A 27,838-nucleotide genomic window follows, 5' to 3' on the forward strand; every position below is an offset into this window, starting at 1 on the left:
TATCAGTGGAAAGTCCATTGTTAAGATAAATTTTTCTCACTGACCTTGCTAGACTTGATGAATATCAAGATTTAATCAAGGAAACAGATCAATATTTAAGGAACATGTGAAACTGCTATCACTGAAGGTTTGTTGAGGGTATTAGATATCATTATTAATATAATCTATTAGAGCTAAATTAGGAATTATGAATATGGTCTTCGTAAGTGTTAGGGAAACAGTGTTGAGTATGTCCTTTCCAACTAAAATTTGTTAAAATGCCAAATTGACTTAAAAAAAAAATTAAAACTGTGGAAGTTATTATAGAACAAAGTGCTGTTCACACAGAATGTGTAAAGTGAGTGCATCTCAAACAATTTCATTCCTGGAGAAGAAGATACACTGTTGTAACTCTCTTGAATAATACTGTGGTCATTATTTAGTCTTTCCACTACGAAGACCTGCATGAGAAAAGAAAGGTTCCTCACAGAATCTCAGGAAGGGAAAGATGAGCAAGGCAGCCTAACCCAACTCCATTCTGCCAAAGGCAACCTCCATAGAAAATTCTTCTAATAGATAAATATTAACAGTATTATACATCGTGATTATAGCTGATATATCTTGAAGAGCAGCAACTTTCATACTCAACAAGTAATTCATCCCCCTCTATCATTTGGGCTAACTCCAGACATTGCAAGTGAACGCAGGCAGTCAGCATGAACAATTTATGGACATCCCTATTACAACTTACATCTTGGGGAACAGATGTTATAAATCTTAATGCTTCCATTTCAGAGATTTAACCAAGATAGCATCAGAATTTAAAAATACACTGTGTGTTACGCACAGGTAACAAATAATATTTTTTTGACCCATGCACAATTTTACTGAGCTTCCCTAGGGAAAAAAGATGACACCTTATATACGATCTGCTGTTATTCTGTTCATCCATAATGCTTTTCTGTACTTCTGATAAATACCATAAGGCAACACTCTATTGCAGACTTTCCTCCACTCTTCAAGAGAGTTATAAAGATCAGAGTACCACATTTTTTAAAAGCTTGTAGAAAATTTACAGATTCTCAAAGAGAATTTTGGCTGGTTTCTGTTCAAGGTGGGGATTGCTGCCTGCTTCAATCCCTCTGCTCTGGACTTCTTATCCTCATATCTCCCTATTGAGCTGTTCCGTTTTCTGGTCTGTTTGGGTTTTTTTGTGTTGTCTAAAATATTGCAACTGTAGCAGTACTGTTGGGCAGGAAAGAGGCAGCTATATATAACCTTCACTGTATATGGTTCGTCACAGTACTACTCATGCTAGATCTTTTCTTTCCAAGCATTCCATTTGCTTTTTTTACAGGACCTTGTTTTGCTGCTATACTGGGGTAAAACAAGTCGTGTCAAGGGAGAGTAAGACAAGCAGAAGTCTAGTATTAGCCTCCATAGGTTTCTGCCATGTGACTGGTTTAGGTGTGGCAACAAATATTTGAAGAAACTCAAGTGCATTTAGGCATTAGATAATCAAGAAACAGTTTAGATCCATAATGTCAGCAGTGTTTTCATCATCAAAGCATTTCCATTGGCAAGAGAAGACAGTTATCTTTAATTCAGAGGTAGAGAATTGAAACAGAGAAAACGAGGTTGACCAAGATGAGAAACAATTGGATCTCCCAAGACCAAGGACAGGACCTGAATTACTGACTTATATTTTATGTGAATGGTTGCGAGATTACCTATTATGTTAATGTTGGATTGGACAGCCTTGGCCAACTGATCTATTTTGTTATTTGGTGGGGTTTTTTGTTTGTTTGTGGTTTTTTCCTAAAGTATTCATGAGTACGTTTTATTAAAAGAATAACCCCAATATCCAAAGAGATGGTCTGTTACCTTGCCAAAAAGTGTTATATTCTTCCTGTAGGAGCTTGGCTGATGTGGATTTGGTTGTTAACAACTACAATCTTTTAGGCATACAAGTGGTATGAACTTGGATACCAAAGAGGTCACTTTGCTTCAGTTTGGCAGCGCTCTCTCTACAATGTCAAGGGACTGAAAGCTCAACCTTGGTGGACAGCAAGGGAAACTGGTTATACAGAGCTGGTGAAGGTAAAGCTTTTTTATACTTTCATTTTTATTAAAATTACAACTATAAGTTATTAAGCAGAGTAAATGCTGATCTGTAAGGTCTGAACTACTGCTTGTGAGTTTCAGACACCACTGTCAGACTGAGTACAACTGAGATACTATAAAATGAACTCAGGCATTTTCAAATTTGAGAATGGTGACAGGATGGCTGAAGTGATTAATAGATACAAAATTTGCATGGTAGACAACTGTAACATCTCAAGTGGAAAATGACAGCAAACTTTGGTAATGCCTGGGACAACCACTGTGAATTTTTAATTAGTCAGAAAAGGCCATGTCTTTCAGCCCTTGTGTAATATTTAGTGACTTCGGAAGCTTTTAATTGCGTAAGAGAAACATATGTAGATTCTAGTGATGGATTTAACAAAAGATAATAACATAGAATTTAAATTCTTTAAAGGGTTTTTAATTTATTTTAAAATAGTTTGTGTTCCCAAAATTGCTTAGTTTTTATTACTTTATTATAATGTTAATAATAATTCCTAAAAAATTAGAAGAGAACTTTTTTCCGCCTGTATGTTTTAATTATTGGCATGTGGTTTAGAAAAATTATTCTGCACCAATTATTTAAAACCATAAATATTTATTTGCAAGAAACAAGTTCATTCAGAATGGTAGTTTCTTTATACTTTGTTTCATAGAATGTTAAAAATCCTACTATGGAAGGATGTTTTTATTTTAAAAAAACAAAAGAGGAAGATTGCTCTTTGTTATGGTTTTGATGGCAGCATGAATAAGGCCAGGAAATTTAGATTGAAATATGATTCTCCAATGTAATCTCAGCAGCACAAAAGAGCAATTAGCTTTATGAACTAGCTTTTGGGAAGATCTGAAATGTGTCCATATTGAACTAATTTTTGAGGAATAGAAACTTCCTACCATAAAAGATACAGAGAAACTGTCAAAGTCTTATCAGACTTCTGTCGAACAAATCGAAAATAATACATATTAGTAGATTGATGTTTTAAAGCTACCTGCAGTGTTGCTGAACAGTCTCTTACATATAAACTGCTCAAATTATAACAGAAGATAATCCCTTCACCCTTGGCATGAGTCAACTTTGAAGGGTGAAAGAATTCAGTTCCTGTTATGAAATGGCCAGAGCTCCACCTTGAAGGGATTTTTTTTTCAGATGAATCAGGCCATATATGAAGGTCTTGGTTTGGTTCAACATCTTGCATGGCTCCTAGAAGAGCTGCTCAGAAGACCAACAAGGATATAAATTCACCCCTGACCTCCGCAGCACAACTGCCTCTCTGGAATCCAGTAATATCTCTTCAATCCAATCATTTGGTGGTATATGTTTTAGCCACCTTTAGTGGTATATGTTTTATTAACAATATGTCACCAAATCTGGATTAAATTGTGGCTTTGAATTTGCTTACATAGATATCATAATTTGGGAGTGGTAGGATTTATATTCTTCAAGATAACATTCACAGTTTAAAGTATAAACATGTAATGTAAGTTAAATGCATCAGGACAAATATTTGTATTGTGTTTCTCCCATAACTCAAGAAAGTACTTGAAGTTTTGAAAGAAAGCAGGTTTGATTCTAATAACATAAAATGCTGCAAGCAAAAATAGAAGTAGTATTCTCCAGAAAGTGGCAAAAAGTTGTTGATAACGTTGTGTTTACTGATTTCTAAAAGAGTCCAATTTATGTACACGGTCTAGTTAAAAAAAACCCCAACACATTATTTCCCCTTTTCACAGAGCAAAAACCAATCAGCAGTTATTTCCTACTGCTTCATCTCATTACATTCCTCTTAGTTCTGTGTGAGAAATGTGGGAAATGCTTCCAAACCCTAATCATAGAATTCAATATGGAAAGCTGCTGTACAAAGCACTGGAGGTCCTGACCCTCTTTCCATGTGTTTCACTGCTTGATCTTAAATGTGAATGAACTATTTTCAATATCTTGGTAGCTTAATAATGCTAACTGAGGATTTATTCATGGCTGAGATAGTGCTAAAGTTGAACTCTCTGGCAGCAATTTGGTTCCTTCCATTAACCGGCACAGCTGTGGTCAGTAGCATCTCCTAGCACAGACCTGGCTTGATTTTGTTATAAAGGGTCATGTCGTTTCTTGGGACTCAAAGAAGTCAGTCTCATGCTCTATTTAGTTTACTATGACCTACTTGCCTGGGTGGCTCCAGAGGGTTTTGGGTTGGGCTTTTGGGGGGGGGAAGAGGAGGGAAGACTGAGAATATCTCAGTAACACTTATCAGGATGTGCTAGATCTTGATTAGTGGAACTGTGCTGAAGGGAAGTGGATCTTTGCATCTCTCTAGCTGCAGTTTATTCAGGCCTAATGTTTTTGTAATTTCCTTTAAAGAATAGGAAGAGGCACCTGATTTCTCAGGGAGCAGAAAATAAAACCTTTATATTAGGAAGTGTGTGGCAAGTGATTTATGTAGAAATGTTCTGCTAATGTTTCTGATCTATAGTATTTCAGGCATTTGGATCTGGAGATTCAAGAAAGTATCTTTCTCTTTTAGTCTCAGCTAAAAGTACTTTTACCTTTGAAAACCTGTCATTTTCCCTTGGGACAATTAGTTTTTCTCAACCAGTCTTACTGAGTCATTCCATCTTTCTCTGGTGCCTTTTGTAGAACCTCAGTTATAGCATTATTCTACGCTGGTGCTTGTTTAAAAAATAATAAAGGAGATACCTTGTTGTTAGATCCTAGAGACTTTTCACTGGTCTGACATTAATACATAGGTAATGACTTAAGTAACTTTGTCCTTTCTGCATGTTGTGTCCTTTGACTTTTGGAAAGGACCCAAAGGATGCCTTGACAGTAATTTACTGCAGTGGATAGCTGATTGATTAAAGTAGATCTTGTATTGTTGTTTTTTTCTGATGTCTTAGATTTTATTAATTAAAGTACAGCAGGAAAAATGCAAAAAGAGAATGAAAGTACTGGCAACAGCACATATCTGTATCATTTTCCACAGATTGACAGGTGGGCCTTAATGGTTTAGCTAATAATAGCTAAAGATCCATAGTTAAGGGAGAAATTAAATTGAAATGTGCATTCAGAGTGGTGTTGGATTCTTTAAGGGGAGCCTTGTGTTGAAAAGGGCAAAGATGATGCATTCAAGTGCTGATGTTTAAGCACTGTGAGTGAGTGAATGGGTGCAAGGAATCTATTTTGAAAGATTTAAAACACTGCCCCTTGCTTGGAGGTCATCAGCGTTACCCGGTGGACATGTGATAACTGTTTGTGAATGCTTTCCTTTTCTCTTTTAGTAACAAAGTGAAGTACATTAAGCTCTTCACCATGATTTTATTTTATAGTTCAGTGGATTAAAATGGATGTGTAGTCAGTAGTTACACCTCATGTGAGGGGTAGCAACCTCTTAATCTCTCCCTGTTTCATTTATGACCATGCATTGAAAGGGTTTGACAGCACAGAGTTAAGGATTCTTTCAATAAAATAGTCTCACATAAAAATAAACCAATATTAAGAAATCCCTATTTAAATAAAATCTACACTATTGCCAGATGTACAGCAACTGTAAACTTCTATTGTTAGGAAATGTATTTAAGAAGCCATATGGAGGTTTATGGGAATCAGCTGCTAGCAAACAAGTACATATGCTCCCAGTGCTGGTTGCCTCCTGATTCTTCACTTGGAATCAGGATATTGCATCAAATATAATATGAATTCTTTGCTCTAATCTGGAGCTTGAGTTCATACATATAATGGAGCGTGAGCATGTTTAACTTTTTTCTGTAGGTACCAACTATTGGATCAAGAGCTGTAAGTCCAAGTCCTGGACTTAGTCATTATGCTTTAATGGTGTTTTGTGTTCTTACCATTCAAGGTATACCTAAGAGTTTGTAAAATCAGGAGGATCAACGCTGAGCTGTGTTTGAACTCCCCACTTCATTTCTACCTAGGAGTTGCCTGTTGCTCATTTTAAAGCACTATCAGTGTGTTTTACAGATGGGGTCCAGGTTTTCAGGAGTACAGAAACCCTATTGATTTCAGAGCAATTTCTGTCTAAAACCATTGAGGAGTTAGTTCAAAATCAATGATATACAACCAAATAACTTTGTATCCAAAATGCCAGGGAAGGAGCCTTTAAATGCAAGGACAAACACCTTTACAAGTTAACATTCAGCCTGTGGCACTTGTGAAAGAATAAAAGTGACAATGCAACTCCTTGGACCACCAGTGCTCTTCATGCATTATCTTGTCTGCATTGGGTGAATGCTCCTTCTTACCTTTTTTGCTTTACTGAGTGAGTTGGAGGAGGTTGAGGAAACACAGAAGCTCTTGTAATATCTTTAAAAGTTTTCCAGTTTTGTTGATCCATATCGCTTTAAATTCAGGCTGATGTGGATGTAAGTTAGTTTTTTCTTTCTCTTCTCCAGCCAGTGCAAAACCAGGTACTCAAGCTGGTATTTTCTTTTGTATATACCATAACGCTGAATCAGTAGCATCTCTGATTGCCATATTCATCTCTGATTAGGTGGAAATTTTCAGTCTGTTTTGTGCCCTACATTTTGAAAAAGTCAGTTTTCCAAAGATATTAAAAAAAATCCTGACACCTGCATTTTTATTTAATGTTAACTGTTAAATGAATCTTATAGAAACCATCAATGAGGGAGAATAAGGTGAATGCACTGGGAAAAATAAGAGCTGCTCCCCTTCTTCTGAGGGGTGAAAGAGAAAACAATTTGTTACTAAGAAAAGATTACTGTAATAACAGAAATTACATCCACACTTTCATAGGTCTTAACTTACCTAAAATTGTTCTAATGGGAGAAAGTAGGCATATTAGACACCACGTTCTAGGCATGGCTTACTTTGTTGAGCCTTTTATGAGCTATCAATATACAACCTATTTTGTCAGATCAACTTGTCTTTTAAGTAAAAAAAACTCAAGTGGAAAATGCAACTGTTTAATTTAAATGGGGAAGACTAATAACCATATGGAGTTTTAAGACTAAAAGGGGGCAGTTATATCACCTAGTCTGCTCTGTGTTATACAGACTTTTGAGTTTTACTCAGTTTTACACATCATGTAAAGAGGTAGTGTGGGAACATACCATAGCTTGTTTTAGTGTGAAATGGATTGAAAATGTCTTACAGAAACACTTTGTTCAAAACCACAAAGGAAAAATGAAAATTATTCACCCAAAATAAGGTTTAGTGAGAAAAGTAAGCTGCTGGGAAATTGAAGTTACTTTTATCCAGATTCATTGTTATACTGTGGGGTTTCCATTTATATTGCTATAATATTAAAACAACTTATTATTGGTAGAATAAAAGATTTTCTACGCGTATAATGTCCTAAGGCAGCAGAGAACAGAAATTCTACTATTTTGTGTGTTTGGTACGTATGAAATGTAAGGCAGCTTACATGTTCTTAACGGTTGTGTCCGTAAATCATCACCTGGCATTTCAAGTAATATATGATTTTTTCAATAGCATCAGCATGTGCAAGTGAATCTCTACCAGCCTTTTTGAAGGTTTAAATCATAAATTTCCACTTAAGCAGTGTGTTTACATTTGTCCTCTTTGAACTGTAATATTCTTCCAACACCTGGAGTTCCAGGTTATGTGAGTGGTTTTCTAGTTGCAGGAATGATTCCAGGTCACGTGTGCAGCATTTAGGAAGATCAATACACTTAGTTTGCAATACAAAACGATCAGTTAAAGAGCCCTTAGGCTCATCAAAAAGCAAGTCAAAGTGAGGCCTAGGCTGCAAAGAAGCGGGGGGATTGTAGAAATTTTACAATGCCAATGTAATTGACTGCAAAGAACGCTGTGAAAGTTGATTTTCCTGCCTTTACATGTCAGAAGGGAATAAAATATAAAGCAACTTGATAATGATGAACATTTAGTTTTAGTGTTTTTAAATTAAAAAAAGGTTAATAATCGCAGGGGAAAATAAAAATGTTACTAAAGCCAAATGCGGTAAATTCTCAGTGCAGTAACATGGCTCTCACAACAGTCCTTAGAGAAAAACTGGAAGCTCATTCGGGATGAGGGTCTTGCTGTGATGGATAAAAAAAGCAGCCTCTTCCTACCTGAAGATGAGAATCTACGAGAAAAAGGAGACTGGAGCCAGTTTACCTTATGGCAACAAGGTAAAACATGTTCTATTTCTTCTCTTACCCTTATTTCACTTTCTCAAAGTAACATAGTGTAATGACGAGTAGCAACACAGTTTTTTCCAGAACTGTTTTTGTCATTGCTACCTACAGAAGAAGGGAACTAATAAAATAGTGTCTAAACCCCTGTGACAATAAACAGGAGTTCTTTATTCTAACTTGTGTTGTCCCCATGCACTTCTAAGAGTCCCTTGAGTATTGTAAGTGTTAAATGAGAGTATTCTTGTCCTGGCAAGGCTGCCAACATTTTGCATGGTAATGCATAGTACAGATCAGCCTGAGGGAAGATGAGGACTTGTGAGAAAGCACATCCTTAATACTGTCTTGCCAGCTATGTGAGGTCTGTCATGCAGAAATTGCATGAGCAAAAGAATATGACTTTGATAAGCCTGCTGCCCTGCCCCTGAGCTGTGCAGTGGGAGGTCCAACTATGAGAATGACCTTAAATTCTTCTAAAACTCTGCAGATGAAAGAGTACCGTAAAATGAAATATTAATAGCAACTTATATCAAAATGTAATCTGGTATTGAAATGGTATGATATTGGTGGCATTTTTAATCTTCTTTTTTTCTATGCAGCCTCATTAATGTTTATACTTTTAGAATAATATTTTTAAAGTGATAGCCTGGTGTTCACAAATAATTTAAAAGCAAATGTGCACGCAATGTGTAATACTGTGGTATTACAACATGTAACTGCTTCAGTTGCACAATCTGTAAAATGGGAAGAATAATATTTACCTGTCTTTCAATGTCAGCTCTTTGACGTATTTGTTGCTCTTCTGTAAGGCAGAAAACAGGGAAGTGTTCATTCATTTCTCTTACCAATGCTCTATCCATTATTTTAACTAGGAAGAAAAAATGAGAATGCTTGTAAAAGTGTTCCGAAAACATGTGCTTTACTGGAAAGATTCCCAGAAGCTACTGGCTGCAGAAGAGGGCAGGTACCTGGCAAACTTCTTCATATTTGCAAATTCTTAATGCTGGGAGCTGGGGATTTTGAGGAATACAGGGATATAAATATAAAGGGATGCACAGCTTTGGTATATTTAATGATGATTCAAGCACATGATAAATTTAACAGCAAAAATATGCCCGATTTTAGCTGTCAGCAAATACCAGGTGAAATGTTAGCTGAAGTCTTTCTACAGCCTCTTAAGTTGAGCCATTTTACCTTGTGTTTCCTGGGAGCTCCTGGTAGGCAAGTAGTTATTTTCCATGGGTCGACCAATAAGTAATGACTTACTAACCCTCAATGTGAAGTGACATGATCTGACTCATAGCTTAACTCTGCTTTGAGCAAGAGATTGCATTACGTCCTTTCTAACCTGAATTTTTTTTTCTGATCGGAACCTAACTTTACATGACTAATTCAGTGATCCAGACTCTAATGTTACAAACTTCACCTATTTACCCAAACCTAGCTGCATTAGACACAAGGAGAACCACCTTGTGGAAGTCAAATAGCCGTACTACTGTCACATGCATCTTTCCTAAAGGTAAAAGAAAGAAATTTTACATCCATGAGCTGTGGCTGTGGGTGCCAACAAAGTTTTTTTCAAGTGCCAACACTGACTATTCGGCTATAAGTTAACCTCATTAAATCATGCAGTAGATTTGCATGGCATGGATCAATACACATGCAGCTGAATGAATGGCCCAACACAGCTATCATGAGATTCTATAGGACAGAATTTTTAATTTTTTTCCAAGTTATTATATGTTATCCATAATGACTATGAGAATAACCTTCACATGCCAAAATTAAGGATGCAAAAGCTGGAAAACAGTGTGCTAGCATAATCCTAATTCAGAGCCTTGAGAGTACGTGTTCATCTTTTTCACCAGACTCCTGCTTTTGATGTGCCGAACTACACTGGATGGCCACTGTTGTGGGAATGAACAAGTTATTGTTTCACTGATTTATCAGCAAAGGCTGAGTGCAGTGAATATAACTGATGAGTGAAGTCATCATGGTCGGTGTGGCTAACAACAAGAAAACTTCTCTCTGTGGCATCTGTAGCCAAAATGGATCTGTCCCAGAGAGCGAATTCTCTTTGAGAGCTTACTATTCTGTTAATCATTTTTGGTGCCCTACATGTTATCACTAGGATATGTTTTGCAGAAACAGTGTGCATTTGCAGCTATATCTGTAGTCATGTGTTTTGAACATGTAAATGTAAAATAATCTGAAAAGTGATACTCTATAAATCATAAGGTTTACATCCAATATTAGGGGATGCCTAGGCCAATTTTAGTCTTATACTAACCATGACTCAGATTTTACTGGCAAGTTAAATTTTAAATATCAGCTGATCTCTATTCACATACTGAAACACTGGGAAGCAATGGGAACAGACACAATGAGGAAATAAGGAATTCTGTCATAGCTAGATCATTTGGATGCTTTGGACACCTCATGTAGTGACAAAGCTGAAAGAAATGTAAAACAATCAACTACTTGCTCAGTGCTGCTGAGAGACTGTATGGAACAATAGCAAGTGATCATATTATTTAAAATTATGTAATTCTTCTTAAAAATAGCAGTACATTAAAAGTATCAGAGGTAGGTTTAATTCTGGGCATTTCTTAACTCTTCAGAGTTTTACATTACAACCATGGTAGTTTAGAACTGTTCATCTGTAGCACTTGAGTACAGCACATAGGTATAATTCACAGACATATTCAGACTGATTTTCTTGGGCAGATAATGTACATGACAGTAATCAATCTGCAGTGCTGGTATGTTAGCATTAAAAAATTGTTTATCTTGGATATTAGTAACTATCCTGCATAGCCAGTGTTTGACATTGCATTAGGGTCTGACAGGGCAATTAACACATCGTGATGTAACAGAGGTTGGATTGATGGATCTGTGTTCACCATGGCCACTGGAGCTTGTCACTTCTGTTAGAAGAAACTGCCGGTAAGATGAAACCTCAGACACCAAGAATGGCTGTGGCATTAAACACACACCGAGAATGGCTGTGTTTCAGTTGGAGAACAAGCAACACATTGATCTGTAAGGTTTATCAAAGTTCATCTGTCCCAACTAAATGTGCAGATTTCTCAGGTGAAAAGATGCTTCTCACCACTGTCATGCATTTGTCACACTTCCTGTTCATTGAATTGTAGAATGAACCAAAAAGGATGAGGAGAAAAGGGACATCTGGAGATTATTTAGTCCAACCCCTTGTTCAAAACATGATGAGCTAGAGCAGATTGCTGAGGACTCTGTCTAGTCACGTTTTGAATGGCTCTGAGGATAGAGACTCTACAGCCTCTCTGGGAAACCTGTTCCTGTGTACAATAAAAAAGTGTTTTCTTATGCTTAAATGGCATATCCTGTGTTCCAATCTGTGTCCATTGCCTCTTTGCTTTTCACTGGATACCATTGCCTTCTTCACTCCTCTCATCAGGTATTTACATACATTGATAAGATCCGTCCTTGAATCTTATGTTCTCCAGACTAAGCAGTTCCAACTGCCTCAGCTTCCCCTTGTATGTTAGATTCTCCAATTCCTAAATCACCTTTATACCCCTTCACTAGACTTGCTCCAGTGTGTCCATGTCTCTCTCACATTAGACAGCACAGAACCGGATCCAGCACTCAAAGGTCTCACCAACTCTGAGGGGAAGGATAATCTCACTCAACCTGCTGCCAGAGCTCTCAATAATGCAGCCCTGGAATCTGTTGGGAATCTTTGGTGCAAGGGCACATTTATGGCTCATGTTCAAATTGGACACCATGAGGGCCCCGCTATGAGAACCCCACAGTCCTTTTCTAGAAAGTTGCTTTCCAGACAGTTGTCCACCAGCCTGTATTGGTGCATGGAGTTATGCCTCCCCAGTGAAGAACTTTGCACTTCGTTTTGTCGAATGTTGTAAGATTCCTGTTTTCTCCTTTCTCCATCCTGCCGAAGTCCCTATGAAGGGCAGCAAAAAAAATAAAAGTAGTGTATCAGCCCTTCCTATCCAATTTGCTATCATCTGCAAACTTGCTGAGGGCAATGCACTCTGTCCCATCTTCTGAGTCATTGCAAAGCTATTAAATAGTGCTTGACCCAGTATTGAGCCCTGGGGAACACCTCTGATGAGTGGCCTCCTGCTGGACTTTGTGCCTCTGATCACAGCTATTTGAGCCTGGCTTAAATGCCAGGTTTCAGTCCACTTCACTGAGAACTTACCTAGATCCTATTTCATCAGTTTTTTGATGAGGATGTTTATGGCAGACAGTGTTCAAAGTCTTACTAAAGTTGAGATAAACTATATGCACCAAGCTAGAAACCTCACCATAGAAAGCTGGTAAAGTACAATATCCTGTTCATAAACCCATGCTGACTATTCCCAGGCATATTCTTTTCCTTCATGTATTTGAAAATTGTTTCCAGGATTATTCACTCCATCACATTCCCAAGGATCGAGGTGAGGCTGACTACATGGTAGTTCCTTAGATCATTCTGCTTGCCATTCTTGAAGATAGGAACAATGTTTGCTTTCTACTAGTCCTCAGGGACTTCTGCTGGCAGGAATGGTCTTTCAAAGATTGTGTGGATTGCGTATGGATTCACAAAATCGTCCATCTCCCTCAGGTCTCATGGGTGGATCCCGTCAGGACCCATGGACCAGGTTGTTGAGTTTTTTTAAATGTTCCTTAACCTGATCCTTCTCCACAGAAGATAAGTCATGTGTGCTGCAGACTATTTCACTGGTCTCAGGTGCCTGTATTCCTGAAAGTCAGCCAGATGAGTAAAGATTGAGGCAAAGGCGGTATGTAGTGCCTCAGCCTTTTCCATGTCCTTTGTCATTAAATATTCTGCCACATTTAGTACCCGGCCGGTGTTTTCTCTAGACTTCCTTTTACTGCTGATGTATTTGTAGAAATCTTTCTTGCTACCCTTCAATTCCATCTCCAGATTCAGCACCTGGAGACCTTTTACTTTCCTAACCACATCCCTGCACGTGCAGAGAGTGTCTCTATGGTCTTCCTGGGTGACCTGACCCTGCTTCCATCTCTTGTATGACTCCTTTTTGTGTTTCAATTTTATCTGGGTTGCCATGCTCCCTGCAAATGGGGATTCTTGAGTTTGGACAAGATACTACTTATCAGCTGTCCTAGACCCCTCTTCTCTCATGGAATAAAACCAAGTCTGTTTTCATGAAGCTCCAAATAATAATTCTGCTTTGTGTGTTTCTCCATCGTCTCATGATCTTGAACTCCACCATCTCACAGTTGCTCCAGTCCAGACTGACAGTGACCTTCACAGGCGTCAACTGAGAGGGGCTGACCAGTCTGATAAACACGAGCCTTGTGTCTCCTTTTGTCCATCCTTCTAAAAGATGAGTGTCTGTAAGTCTTTCTAATTGTAGATAGAAGATAGTTATTTTCAACTTGAAATATGACTACTGATTATTTTAAGTAAAATACAATTATGTACTATTACATACAAACATGCTCCTGGATGCACACGCATCCCATAAGACGTGTTTTCTGTAGTATTGAATGCCTTTAGGGCATGAGAAAGAGCAATTGTTGCTGAGATTCTAACAAAAGGTTACATTACACTTTTCACCTATCATCGAGGATGAGACAAAACGAAATCCTGAATTCCCAGCAGCATAACTGTGAAATGGAATGTGTTGAAAATCTGCCTCTCTCTTCTTGCAGATCAAATATTCTATCATGCATCCTGGGACTCATGTCTGGCCCCACACAGGGCCCACCAATTGTCGGCTGAGGATGCATTTGGGCTTGGTGATACCTAAGGAAGGCTGCAGAATACGGTGTGCCCAAGAGAACAGGTATGGTAGGGGGCTTTTGGTTTGTGGGGTTTTTTGTTTGATTTTTTTTTTTGGTTTGGTTTTTTTTTATTTACTTTTTGTTTTGTTTTGGGTTTTTTGGTTTGGTTTTTGTTTTGTTTTGGGTTTTGTTTGTTTGGTTTTGTTTTTTGTTGTTGATTTCTCATTGTGGTTTTTTTCCACTTTCCTCAAGACTGAAAAAGGGATGGGACTGCACGTAATTTAAAAAAATAATGGTGTGTTTTATTGATCAGGAGGTGTAATATATTTCATTAAACAGGCGGTTTATACCCTAATACTTGGTACAAACATATAAATATCAGTTCTCAAACAATGCCAGGAGAACCTTTGGAGACAAACCTGCTTTTCTCTGCTATGGCATGGAAATAACAGTGAGTTTTGTCGGTGGGGTCTCTGTGTTTACTTTTACAATGCCAGTCTAATATCACTGCCAACAGAGTTCCTCTATGTATTTTGATTTTGGGGAGACTTCATTGCCTCTTCACAGTAGCTAAGACTAAGCTAGACCTGCATTTTCACTACTGTGACAGAATACTATGGTATATCTGACAAAAGCCTCCTTTTAAGCTGGTGTTATTTGTTATTATTCACTTAAAATTATTCCAGTTGATTTCAGGATGAAGACATCTATGAATTGTTTGGCCCAGTGAGTTACACAGGTGGCGATTTTTTTTAAAGTGCATTTTAAGTAAAATTTCTTACCCCTTAGGGAAAAATTATACTGACTTGAAGACTAGTTTTATCTCTGTTTGTTTGGTCCAAAAACCAAAATAAAATGCAACAGCTGACACTTTTGCAATCATATACTCCTCTGAGAAATATGAGAAAATTTTATAATTGCATTATATAATTAAACACAGACAGGAAAATTTAGTATTAACTATATTGCTTTTTGCTTACAGACTCAATTTGCTGAGACTTAGGTGAAATTCTCATGTTTAATATCTATATGTATATTTTGAAATATTCTTGTCTTGTCTGCTGCATCTGAGTGCAACTAGCATTAATTTTGAACTCTTTCTGTGGTAGTAATGTACAGATTAATGTGATATTGAAAAATGAAATGCCACTCTTGTCTGCATGACTGCAATACATAGCAGAGAATTCTTTTTGCATAACATTTGAAAACAACTACAGCAAGAAATCTTTAGAAATTTTGAGGATAGAAGTATCCAGCTGTTAATAACTAGAAGTGTTGTTACTATACACTCTTGCCAACATATAGCTTATTTAATTATTTGTCATAGTCAGTGTTACAATCTACACTACCTTCATCTAGGTTGTGATGGACATTTGTTTCCATCATTCCAATCCAATATCCAAAATAAGCTGGCTGGAGGGAGAAGTAGCTAATGGGCTTAGAGGACTAATGTAGAGGTGTGGAGTCTTTTCACTTTAGGACGTTATTGTGAATTCAGAGTGGTGATGACTGAATAGCATTGCCATTTGGTGGCTGTCTGGTAGCTGGTGTGAAGAAAGTAGTGGTTTTGGTCTGCGTCCAAGAGAGCAGGTGTCCACAGCTCACCACCCATTATTGAGGCTGGCACCCTTCTTTGTCTTAACCTTAACAGAAGGGTTAGTCCTGTGGAGAACAAACTTAACTACCTCCTTGGTAGCAACACCCCCTCAAAGTCAGGAGTGGAAGAATGCCCGTTGCTGCAGACAGAGCTCAGAGCACGTCAGCGTTCAGGTTCCTGAACCTGGCTCAGTCTTATGTGTCCAGCACACTCATTTGAAATGTGAAGCATTCAAGAGTTGACTGCAGCCTATGCTGGAACATGTTAATGTCAGTTGCTTCTGGTAAAAGCTATGCATTCAGAATAAAAGACAAAATTTTTCCTGGAAGTGTTCAAAGTGTGTCTACTGCTGTCACTGAAAGGGTTTTTATACATCCCTTCCCCATGAAAGAGAGATGGGTGAACTACTGTCAAAAATAATGGTGCCAGGAGAAGACTTGCCTTGAGCAATTTCCAATCCTCTCCTCCTGGTGGTTCAGAGCAGTGGTAAAGTAGTGGCTTCAAGTAGGAGATCTGCCTTTTCTGATCTTCTCTGCCACTGCTATGAGTATGAGAGAGCAAACAGAATGACAGTTTTGTGCTTGATTACCTCAGTGCCACACAGTCTGGTTGTTTACAAGGGCAAAGTTACCATGCAGCTCATCCTTTGATGGACAGACAACTCAACAGTGTCTAGTACTGTATTTTACTCCTTCACTTGTAGAAGAGTTTTTTTGCAGCTGTTAGAGTTGGTATACCTTGTGGTTGAGGGTCATGAAGATGATTGGAAGGATGGAACACCTCTGCTTCGAGGAAAAGCTGAGAGATCTGGAGCTGTTCAGCTTGGAGAAGAGAAGGCTCCAGGGAGACCTCATTGCAGCCTATCAGTACTTAATGGGGGCTTATAAGAAAGATGGGGACAGTCTTTATCAGATAGGTTGCAACAGAACAAGGGGTAATGGTTTTAAATTAAAAGAGGGTCGATTTAGATTAGATATAAGGAAGAAGATTTTTATAGAGAGGATGGTGAGACACTGGAACAGGTTGTTCACAGAGATGGTAGATGCTCCATCCCTGGAAGCATTCAAGCTGAAGCCTGGAGTGGGCTCTGAGCAACTTGACTGAATTGAAGATGTCCCTGCCGTTGCGGGGAGGTGGACTAGATGGCCTTCAAAGCTTCCTTTCAACCTAAACTATTCTATGATTTTATGTTTCTTGTTCAGTACAGCTGTGGTCATTTTAGGTTGTTGGGCCATTTTGAGGTCCCAGCTCTGTAAAACGTAGGGTACAATGCACAAAAATGGTAGGTAAATAACATTTAGTTATTATAATCAAACATCGCTGTCAGGCAACACAATCTTATTTTGACGTGAAGATGCAGCGTTACAGCCTTATGCAGAAGCCAGTCCGAGATCTCACCTTTAACAGCTGTGAAGGTGATACGGAAACTACCCTAAAGTAGCTCAGCACCGGAGCAGAAGAGTATGGTCCCTATAGTACCACTGTGAAGTGTTTCTCACATCATCAGGTCTCTAGAAAGTATTTATTTGCATGCTAATGGTCGGGTTTGTAGCTTTTTCAAAAGGGGCTAATAGTTCTGTCAACTTTATGACTTTTCTTTTGTTGTGCAAAACAGACCATCCCATTATGATGCAAATGACAGATCCTAGGTTTTAACCTCTGAAGCTGCTTCATCTGGGTGTCTGGAGTTTTTATTGTCCTTAACTGAGCTGCACTTTCAGGCTATTTAGATCAGGTTTTTTCAGGCTCGCTTTACTTTAAAAAAACAGAAACAAAAAAAAATTTTCAGGAAAAAAGAAAACAACAAGCAAACCAAAAACAAACCAAAACAAAACCCCAGCAAACAATAATAATAAAAAGCCCAACCAAACAAAAAAAACCCAAACCAACTGAAAACCCAACTATTTGCCTCAACAACAAAAACAACACCAAAATTCAATTGCCCCAAACAAAAGCAAAACCAAATCCCCCAACCCCTACCCAAAACGCCCCCACCAAACCCCCCCAAAAAAAACTTCCCTAAAAAACCCCAAAACAACTCCCCTCCCAAAAAAAAAACCCGAAAAAATAAACAAAAAAACCCTACCAAAAATAAAAACTGCCAAAAACCGAACCAAAAAATACCAAAGCAAAACAAAAAGACAACCCAAAGTCTGCTTGAATTTTTTTACCACATTATAGCACTGCAAGTGATTGAGTCCCATTGACTTGTATAAGACCAATGTAACTTCATTGCAGTAGCAGCAACTTAGGGTCTATATGACATAAAACATTTTTGTTACCAGATAACTAATGTGATAGCAAAAAGCCCCCACGTGATGCACATAGCTGAAACCTGCAAAAGGCTGGTTATCTGGGCCTTCAAGGCTGACGTCTGTGTGCAAGTCAGTGCGAATTTTTTTACTATCTTATGCTTTCTGGTGTATCTACTCTTGCTTAAATTATGTTTAGATGATCATTTCAGTTGAAATTATGCAATTTCAATTTCCATTTCTCTTCAGAACATTACAGCACAACTCCGTACATTTTGATGTTTTTGCTTTTGTTGAATTAAAAAATTAAAAATACCGAGATGAATAGGGAGTATGAATCTAGTTTTCATCCTGGTTTTGAAAGAAGTTGTTTTCTCTGTGAATGGACACAGCTGAATGAGCTTAAGCAGTGCATTTCTGTGGTGGTTTGAAAAACCTTTTCTCTGGGGTAGTAATGGTTTGCCCCACTGATAATACTGGACCAATCAAAGGTTCACATGCACCCTGCGGAAATTACATACCCACAGAAACGGAAGAGAAGGTGGTGAAGATAGTTGAGAAGGTAGGTAGGCATGATCTGAGCCAGAAGGAAGCAGGGGGCCAGTGAGCCCCTTTGGTGGCCACCGGCCCCCAGCCCCCAGCTGAGGCTACGGGAGACCCGGTATAGTGTCAAAGCTGGACCGGGTCCCGTAATCAAGAGCTGGAAGAGTTTCCTTACTGTCAGCAGCAGCAGAAGACATTGAAAGCAGCAGCGGAGCAGTCCTGAACAGAGACAACGGTGGCTAAAAGCCAAAAAGATAGCCAGTGGCAGTGAGATAACGTGAAGCCGGTTGAGAGATGCAGAGATATTCCTGCAGGAGGGAGAGCTGGCAACAAAACAGAGAAAAACTCAACAGGGCTGTTTTGGGGTAAGACTGTGTCACTTTCCCAAAACCCAGAGACCTCCTGAAGAGGAGGAACGGACTTCCAAACCCTTAGGGAGTCCCGAAATGCAGCAGCAGCTAGAGAGAGAGAGAGAGAAAGAAGCTGAAAAACTCAGAATCGTCCTGAGAGCTGAGCCAGGACGGAATGCGGAGCAGGTGGCCTTGCCCCCGCTGCTGCTGCTGCTACCATGCTGGCAAGCTGAGACAGAGCAGAGGAGCTTTTGTAAGACTGAACTGAAAGCTGCCTTAAATGTTCTAACCCAAGAAGAGTGAAGGTCTCCAAGGAAATCCCCCAAAGGCTCGGGCTCGGGGTTGGAATTTCCACAAAGTAAGAACAAAAATCCTGACTGCCATACTTAAATCTGCTGCCTTGGAAAAAATGAAAGACACTAACCAGTGCCACAAAAAACTGAAATGAAGGAACTGTGGCCTGAGGAGTGACAGAAAGACTTTTCTCTTTTCTTCTTGGACTTTTATTGAAGAAAAAGAGAAATTTAATTTAATGTAAATATACATATATGTATGTAAATAAACCTTTGTAAATATCTTCCCCATCCCCCAATACCGAATAGTTGTGTTTTGTCTGAAAACTCTCACGCAACCAGAGTCTGTGTCAACACTGGTGGTGCTAAATCTCTCCCAACTCTCCACATGAGGTGAGGAAGATATCAAGTCCATGCCATCACTAAACCCTCTGACAGGGACAAGTTGTGGGAGGGGGGCTTGAACTTCGAAATTAGATTCTTGGGAGTTTCAAACCACCACATCTTTGATGGCAAGGCCTTTGTTTCTTTACCATTGTTACTTTTCATAGTGCTTAACTCCCTTTAAGGGCATCCATTCTGTTGAACTGCTTCAGCTACTAAGGAATTCTGTTAAAACACTTGATTATTTAGAGTGTTCATTGTAGAGTGGCTTTAGGAAGGAAAGCTTTGACCATTGTTAACTTGACTGTTTTTCATCCAGTCTCACCTGAAGGGATATAATCAGGCGTTAAACTTCAAAATTATGAATCCAGGTCTCAGCAGGCTGGAGAAGCATGCCAGCTGAAACTTGATGAAGTTCAACAAAGGCAAATACAAAGCCCTGCAGCTGATAAGAGGTCAGCACCTTGTTACTGTACAGGCTGGGTGATGACTGCATGGAAAAGCAGCTTAGCAGAAAAGGGCTTAAAGGTCCTAGGGGCCAAGTTGAATATGACTTATGAACTTCTGTTGGCTTGATGAAGGCTAGCTGTATACTGGACTGTATTAATAAGTTTGTAGGAAGCAGTTTGAGGAATGCAATTTTTTCCCCTCTCTACTCAAGACACTGCCTCTGGAGTACTGTGTCCAGTATGGGACTCTTCAGTACAAAAAAAGTCATTGATAAACTAGAGGGACTTCAGTGGAGGATGAAAAGATGATTAGGAGACTGGAGAAGCTCAACAAACTGGTTTGGAGTCTCAAAACAAGAAGGCTAAAGAGGAACATAGTTACTGTCTTCAACTACTAATGGGTGACTGTGCAGAAGACAGAGCCAGGCTCTTTTCAGAGAGGTGCAGTTATAGAATGAGAGGGAATGGATGCAAGTGACAGTGTGAAGATAACAGGTACCCCCAAAATGCCAGGCAGTGGAAGGATTTCAGAAAAATTTATTCCGAAGTCGAGAACACTGGACTTACAAGGGAAAATTCCTAACAGTGCTTGAACACTGGGCCTGAGAAAGGCGTGCCCCTCCGTTTCTTCCTTGGCTTTTATCATTGCTACTTCCCCCCACCCCATCCCCAAACACAGACACCCATAACATCTGTGAGGGTTTATCTCACCTCTTCCCAGAGAGAGAGCTTGAAAGCTTCCTCTGGAATGAGGGAGGAAAAAATATCCAACCATCTTTGAGAAAGATGCTTCTTCCTAGGCAGGAAAGGGTTCCTAAGTGAAACAAGCTCTAACCTCCTCACTATAAATCTTCTGGAAAGGGTATCTACACTTACAGACAATGAAGGAAATTTCATCTTGATAGAAGGAAGTTTTCACTGTGAGATTGGTGAAACATAGGAAGAGATGGTGGAGTGCCTGTGGTTGCAGATATCTCAGGTTCTTCACTAGTGGATTTTTTAATATCCCATCTAACCTCAAAATTGGATCTAACTTTCCAGTGAGTCTTGCTATAAGCCAAGGCTTGGACCACATGCCCTTCCAAAGTTTCTTCCGACCTAAATTATTCTGTGATTCCATACTTCATAAAATTGACAGAAGTACTGATTCTTCTACCAATTAACACTTTATACAAAGTCTCTTTGTTGATTTTTCTAACAATGGAGGTGCTCAAAACCAAGTCACTTTGAGTAAATTGTGTGTATCCCATTTTGTGCCTAACAAAGCTACTGATCTTGGAAAAGTACTACTGTTAAAATTTGGCTCTTTGCTGCTGTAATAAACACTCACCCAGGGTGTTTACATCTGTGTAGTGATCTGTTCTGCCTAACCAGTACTTGGCAAGCAGAAGGGCTTCGAGTTATGGGATCTCATTCTTCCAGTTCAGCTATAACAGTAGTCAACCCAGTGTACCGTATGGCATTCCAACCTTATTCTCAAGAGAAATCTTTAGGCTTAGTGCTTTGAATGGACTTAAGGCACAAGACTGTTAACATCCCAGAAATGTTAAGCATGATGAGGGTCTAACTCTGTCATTCTGATTTTTAGAAAAAGCAAATTGATTTAATGTAATTTCTTTTCGAACCATATGACCATATTACTGGTCATTCCCTCAGCTTCCATCACTTCTGTACGTCACTAATGTATCTGATTAGAAAAGAAGAAAAGTGGATTATTACACCAGTATTATACCCACTCCCTGCTTAATGGACTCAATTCATTAAAAGTACATAAATAACATATATCGTAAATGTCTAATGTGTTTGTGGGCAGAGTGAGGGGAAAAGATCCATTCAGTAATATGAAGGTCCATAAGACTAATATTTCTGTAGTTTATTTCAATTAAAACTTTGATACTCCAATCTCTTTATATTACATAGTGAAATCTTGACTGTGCAATCTGTACTGTTTAAATCTTTCTCGTGTGTCCAAGAGTGTCTTCAGAGCTGATATATAGCTTGCCTGCTCCATGGCCCTTCAAATACTACAGTAAAGTATGTTCTTTTTTGTGTTGCAGAGCCTGGGAAGAAGGGAAAGTTCTTATTTTTGATGACTCTTTCGAACATGAAGTATGGCAGGATGCTGAAAATTATCGTCTGATATTCATTGTGGATGTGTGGCACCCTGAGTTAACAGCACAACAGAGACGCACCCTTCCTGCTATTTAAGGGGTTCCTTCTGATGGCACAGAGGAGCTTTAATTCTTTGGAGTATGCAAATGGAATTAATTTATCCAGCATACGAAGTACACAAGTATTTTAAGGATAAGAAAGGATGACATTCTACAATCAGAGAGGACTTGGTTTAAAAAAAAAGAAAAAAAAGGAAAAAACTAAAAAAAAGAAGCCATGTTTTGTTTCATACTGATACAGCACTGATGTGTATTGTTTTTCTGGCTGTAAGTTTCAAAATACAAATCTTGTCAGCCAGAAAGCAATAGGTCTGGATTTTCAAACTGAGGAATGTGCAGATGGTTTTGCCATGCTTATATTATGTGTACAGAACCAGTCAGTCGGTCATATGCTTGACCATGTTCAGGCACAAGATTTATGATTCTACATCTAGGAAATGCTTCCCAGGCTTTTATCTGGGAAGCAATATGTAAGATATTTGCAAACGTATGCACACAATCGACTTTGAAAATCAGTATGCAGTTGTAACGTTAGCTGCTTTAGGCTTAGAACATGTTATCACTGCAGATAATGTGAATGGATTATGTGAGTTTTGTACTTTTTCTACCTGAGTAATTGTATTTTTCTAGCTTAATTATGAACAAATCTTCTTTAATTAACCACTATTTTTAAAAAAAACCCATTATATATACAAGTGTGTCTCTAGCTATCAGCAGAAGGAAAACACTATATATGAACAGATTTAATTTTTGCTAAGTGTGGCCTTCTTTTGCCTTCCTGGAAATGCAAATAGAAACTTGCATAATCAGCTGCCTAGTGAAGCTTTGTTCTTCTAAAACAAAATAGTTCTCTTAGTTAGCAGGCAACCTTCAGTTTGATAATGTGATTTTGGAAAATGTTGAGCAAATGTGACATTTGTGGGCTCAGATTGTAAAGTGCTTGACAGTTTGTAGGATTATATGGTGAGCTGCTGTTTTTCCTGTCGTTACAAAAGCTTGTGATGTGATATCCTTTTTCTACTCAGCAAGGGTCAGGGGCACCTCTTTCCAGGGGCTCCTCCTTGGCTGCCCTTGAGTGGTCATTCAGCAGAAAAAAAATATGAAGAATTTCTTGTGCTTTGGGCAGAAGGACAAGGTCTAACTTGGGTTTTCTGCCAGAATGCAGAGCAGACAAAGAGCTTCAGGTTATTAACTTGTATTAACTTCTGCTGCCAGCATCCTACAGAGTGCTAGAATGATCCTCTAATTGACCTAATGGTGTTTTCCTTATTTTGAAACGTAGGACATAATGCTGAATGAGTCTGATCCCATGATCATGTTTACAGGATGCTCTGTATTTGCCATACAGAATTTACTATATTGTAAAAAGGCCTATTTTCAAGAAAGAGAACTTGCTGGATGTTTAAGCAGTTGTCAGGTCTTTTGGGTCTGTACTGTTTAATGGGAAACGGAGAGTGCATGACCCTCCACTATTAACTTCTAAGAACACTAACAGGTGAGAGAGACCAGAGGTTGCACTGTGATGCTTATGTCAGGCTGTGACCTACTCACTTGCTACACCAGCAGGGTGTGGACAGTTGTGCTGGGATGCTCAGGTCTTGTCCAGAGCAGTGGCATCATTACTGAGAGTTGTAAGAGACAAACACTAAGCAAGGAGACATTGAGGTTACTTAGCCTCCACAGCTTTGGCTTTGTTGTCCAAAGGACACTGAACAGTCATCTTATTTGTGTAATACTCAGTGGTTTATTACTGCAGAGACTACATCATGGTACCTAAATATTGTGACCTGAATGCTGCATTTGCTAAAGCAAAATACAGATAAGAGCTTTGCATTCCCATAAACTGAATGCTTTTCAGATTTTGTATTTTACTAGGTAATTAAATTTTGTAATGCCATATAACACATGGTGATTACACCATAAATTAGTGTAACCAGTTTCTGGAAGTTTGCACTTTAATTTCCTTTTTGAATAGTAAACTGATAAACCCTCTCTGATCAAGAGTCAGTTTTAGACAGCTAAGATAATTAGGTTTTAATGTGTTGTCCATATCAAAAATAATCCTGAGACTATACACAATGTACAAGAAAGTAATAGTTCTCAGTTAATAATAATGAAAAATGAAAAGATTTATAAGTTTCACACTTAAGAAAATTTAAAGATACTTCTGGAGGTCATTAGCAGGATTATGCAAAAGTGGAAATAAGGTACTCATTATTGTGGGGTATTATAGAAGAGTAAAAACGTTTTTTAAATCTCCTGGTAGTTGTTAAATCAGAGGCTGTATTTTATATCTTTCTGAAGTGATCAAGCAGTATAAATTATAAACTATTTTGTAATTCTCTTAAATAAAGACAGTTTATAAAGAAAGAAACAAAAACTTTTGAAACAAAAGCTGGTGGTTTAGGAATATTTTTATTGATATTGCATTTTAGTTTCTATAACTCAGATTAAATGCTAAAGGTAAAATTTTGGAGTTTTATTTATGAAAATCCATGCCATCCTTCATATTGTTTCATTGTTCGTTTGAAGGTTCATACTTTATCTTTTCCAATTGCAATTGACAAATAGATAAAATTGGCAAATAGATAAAAGTAATCTACCCAAGCCGTGTGTGTGCTGGAGTAGCACTGTTCATTAGATTGTGTAGTGATACATTGGCCATTTAAAAATCTTAAGTGCCTTTAATAAGACAAGGTGTACTATGAATAGCTCCTGCAACACTGAAGTGAATCTACTCCATGCCTACAAGGCAGGAAGCTGAGAGCATGTTGTTTTGTTAGGTACAGTTACTGTATTAGCTATATACATGGGGAAGATACATATAGCAGACTACAGAAATTATGCAGTGAACAACTGGTATATTATTTTAGGTATTCCTGTTTGCCAACTGGTATTTTGTCTTGAAAAAGCTTTTCAGCATTGGAAGTGCCAAGGGAAGAAATGAATGGAAATGCTCTTTAAATGGAGATCCATTGCAATTTAACTTTTTTTTTGTTAGGTTTATTTACAGAAGGAAATGGCAGACAAGGGCAATGCAGTCTGTAAGGCAGTATATACTCATCACGATGATAGGAGGTGGGTTCCATCCTGCCTGTCATTACCTTCTTTGCACAGTCTCTATAAGATCCTACGGTTAAATACAAGCTTCATACAGTTATATACAAGGCATCATATATATTTATTCATATCACAGTTAAAGAAAAGAAATAATTCTAATCCTTTGCAAGGTTTGATCTTCAAGGGCTGGATTTCAGTGATATTTGCACTTCTTGGACAGAACAAGACCCACTTCAATGAACAGTGATTGTAACAGATCATCACAAAGACTCAGTGGCAGTGGGGGTAACAGAGATTAGCTGTTTTTCTCTGTATTAACAGAGAAAAATCACAAACCAAAGTATTTCTTCCTTAATGCTGCAGTATACTAGCCAATGTCTGTATTTTTTGTCTGTTTTGAGTTTTTACTTTCTGCTTTAAGCAAGTTCTCTTTGACAAATCCAAATGCCTTTGAGTCTCCGTGAGCCCAGGGAAGGGAAGGGAGCTATGTCCTTCTACTGGGACATGACATCCTGTAATAGATGGTAATGTCAGGGAAGTGGGAATGGAAGAAATCCCAAAGATAAATGGGCTCAATCATCTTCTGTGTTTAATGTTCCTGGAAGCTGCAAGCTTCTGCTTCTTTTTCTAACTCCTGTGTTGCCTTGCTGGGACCATCCACTGCCTTAAAGACTCACTCTCTATCATGGAGGCCAGGCTTTGTATCAATAACATGTTGCTGTAGGAGGACATTAGTGTGAATGAGGTTATTCTGTACAAATACTAGTGCGTAAATCCCAGGTGTGTTGATAGGATCTGGCAGGATGTACTTTCTGCCCTGTGCAGGCATAAAATGTTGTTGTAGATAAAGGCAGTATTTTGTTAGTCCATCTGTTAGGGCTGACCATGTCCTCTTGAACTATATTGTCACTTGAGTGTAACACTTGAGAATTCAGTGAATGTTCCAGAGGCACATTAAAAACCCTTGTGCCTATTATCGTCTCATTTTGTATGTATAGTTTACTCTGCTACCTTTGATATGTTGTTGCCAACCACTTGTTCTAGTAAATTGCCAACATATGGCAATATAATTGAAGACTAAAGGTGTGTACAGTGGTTGTAACTGTTTTAGGAAATAAAGTCACTGAACATGCAATTTGATAATGATTTTTCTTTTATTTCTTTAATCCGGTTTCCATTTCAATGAAGGGATGGTACTCTTTGCAGCTAGAGCAAAGACAGAAAAAACAAACTGATCTTTGGCATTTCAGTTCTTCTATTCTTCAGCATTTCCTTCTAGCAGAAGCTGGTACTGAATAATTAATTATAAGTTGTCCTTTCCATTTTAGCCATGGCCTGTATCTGCAATCGGCATACCCTTCTGGCTACACCTTTCCTTGACTGCAGGAGGGAAGGGGGTAAATGGCTCTGCAGAGCTTTCGTTTGTTGTTGTGACCTGAATGAAACAATCTGGATCGAACCATCAATCACTGGTGAATGTATCCAATGGGTCTCCCTGGTACCCCCCCACCACCACACGTGCACACACATGCACACGCACGTATCTAATAGGCTCCTGAGTTTCCTGTGGAAAAACACATTAAAATTAAGTAGTTGCATTTCAAATTGTGCGCGTCTGCTGCCCACACAGCTCATTCCACTTTAGCTGACAGTTTTACGAGGGCTTCAAAAGTTAAGAACAATTTTTGCTAGATACTGAAATGTGACCTCCCCCCTATATAAGCAGCATGGATGAGGCAGTCACAAAGTATCATGTTGAATGGCATTATGCTGGCACTGAGTTTTTTTGGTTGTTTTTTTGTTGTTGTTGTTGTTGTTGGGGGTTTTTTTGGTTTTTTTTTGGTTGGTTGGTTTTTTCTTTTTTTTAAATGCAAAATCCTTCTGTAAAACTCAAGTACTGTGTAAATGATGATTCTACCCTTTGACCCAGATTACACTTACTGATTACAGTGCAGTTTAAATTTGAGATACTTTTCTTTAAAACTCAACCCCTTAGCTTCTATAAAATGAGCATCCCTGATGAAGTTTTCAGGAACACTACTGACATACCCTGGTTTCTTTAAACAGAGAATGCAGTTCCACCATTTCCAATATTTTAATGTCATAACTCAAAAAAAAAAAAAGAAATTCTTTGTATATGGACAGATTCCTGTGTCAATAGAAATTTCTCAGTTTTTGTTTGGCATTGGCCACATAGACGGATGGCTGGTGATAGTTGTTACTTGGTCAGGAAACATGAAGGACTTGCCATCAAGCAAAACACGTGTATGTGCATGTATCTGTGTGTGGTGTGCTCTGTAGGTTTCTGGTACGCTGGAAGTCTTTTCATGGATCTGTGTCTGTTGGGCATGTGGGAGCTTAGTCCAGAGCCAGCAGTGGTTGGGTGTTCTCGCTTTCCCCTGGGTCTTCGTGTTTCAGTGTGCCGGCTTCCACCACAGACTGGGACCTGAAAGCAAGAAGACACACATGCTAGCAAGGACTGCTGCAGAAGCACTCACCTTCCTGGTTTTGTTTTATGATCTTTCTTTGCTTTAGTCCATTTTCATCTTTATGGCTTCTTAATTATTTTCTGTGGAAAGCATAAGGAATTTGAGAAACCTTCCTTTAAATACAAACAGGGATGTGACTCACTGGAAATCTCAAATGCTTTCAAAATATTTAGTGCTTACCTACTATCCATAATGCTGAATGTGCTCACCAACTTAAAGACCTGACCCTGCGATACCATGAGGTCTGGGGGGGCTTAATGT

The 27,838-nt window shown here is 38.5% G+C and overlaps 2 protein-coding genes across 18 annotated transcripts in view; one reads left to right on the forward strand and one right to left on the reverse strand.

The window, feature by feature from the left end:
• ASPH (aspartate beta-hydroxylase) overlaps positions 1 to 26,228 on the forward strand; it is a 114,421-nt gene extending 88,193 nt beyond the window's left edge. For all 15 annotated transcript variants that reach the window (XM_027706073.1, XM_027706153.1, XM_027706239.1 and 12 more), the window contains 5 exons: positions 1,942 to 2,079; positions 8,091 to 8,226; positions 9,102 to 9,193; positions 13,918 to 14,051; positions 21,915 to 26,228. In XM_027706073.1, the coding sequence (XP_027561874.1) occupies positions 1,942 to 2,079; positions 8,091 to 8,226; positions 9,102 to 9,193; positions 13,918 to 14,051; positions 21,915 to 22,065 (651 nt within the window). In that variant the 3' untranslated portion in view covers positions 22,066 to 26,228. The remainder of the gene's footprint in view (positions 1 to 1,941; positions 2,080 to 8,090; positions 8,227 to 9,101; positions 9,194 to 13,917; positions 14,052 to 21,914) is intronic.
• Positions 26,229 to 26,939: 711 nt separating this feature from the next.
• Positions 26,940 to 27,838, reverse strand: part of CLVS1 (clavesin 1) — a 103,235-nt gene continuing 102,336 nt past the window's right edge. For all 3 annotated transcript variants that reach the window (XM_027707092.1, XM_027707042.1, XM_027707154.1), the window contains one exon: positions 26,940 to 27,534. In XM_027707092.1, the coding sequence (XP_027562893.1) occupies positions 27,447 to 27,534 (88 nt within the window). In that variant the 3' untranslated portion in view covers positions 26,940 to 27,446. The remainder of the gene's footprint in view (positions 27,535 to 27,838) is intronic.

This window comes from Neopelma chrysocephalum, unplaced genomic scaffold (genome assembly GCF_003984885.1).
Source record: "Neopelma chrysocephalum unplaced genomic scaffold, ASM398488v2 Primary Assembly neopelma1_22, whole genome shotgun sequence".
NCBI classification, from domain to species: Eukaryota; Metazoa; Chordata; class Aves; order Passeriformes; family Pipridae; genus Neopelma; species Neopelma chrysocephalum.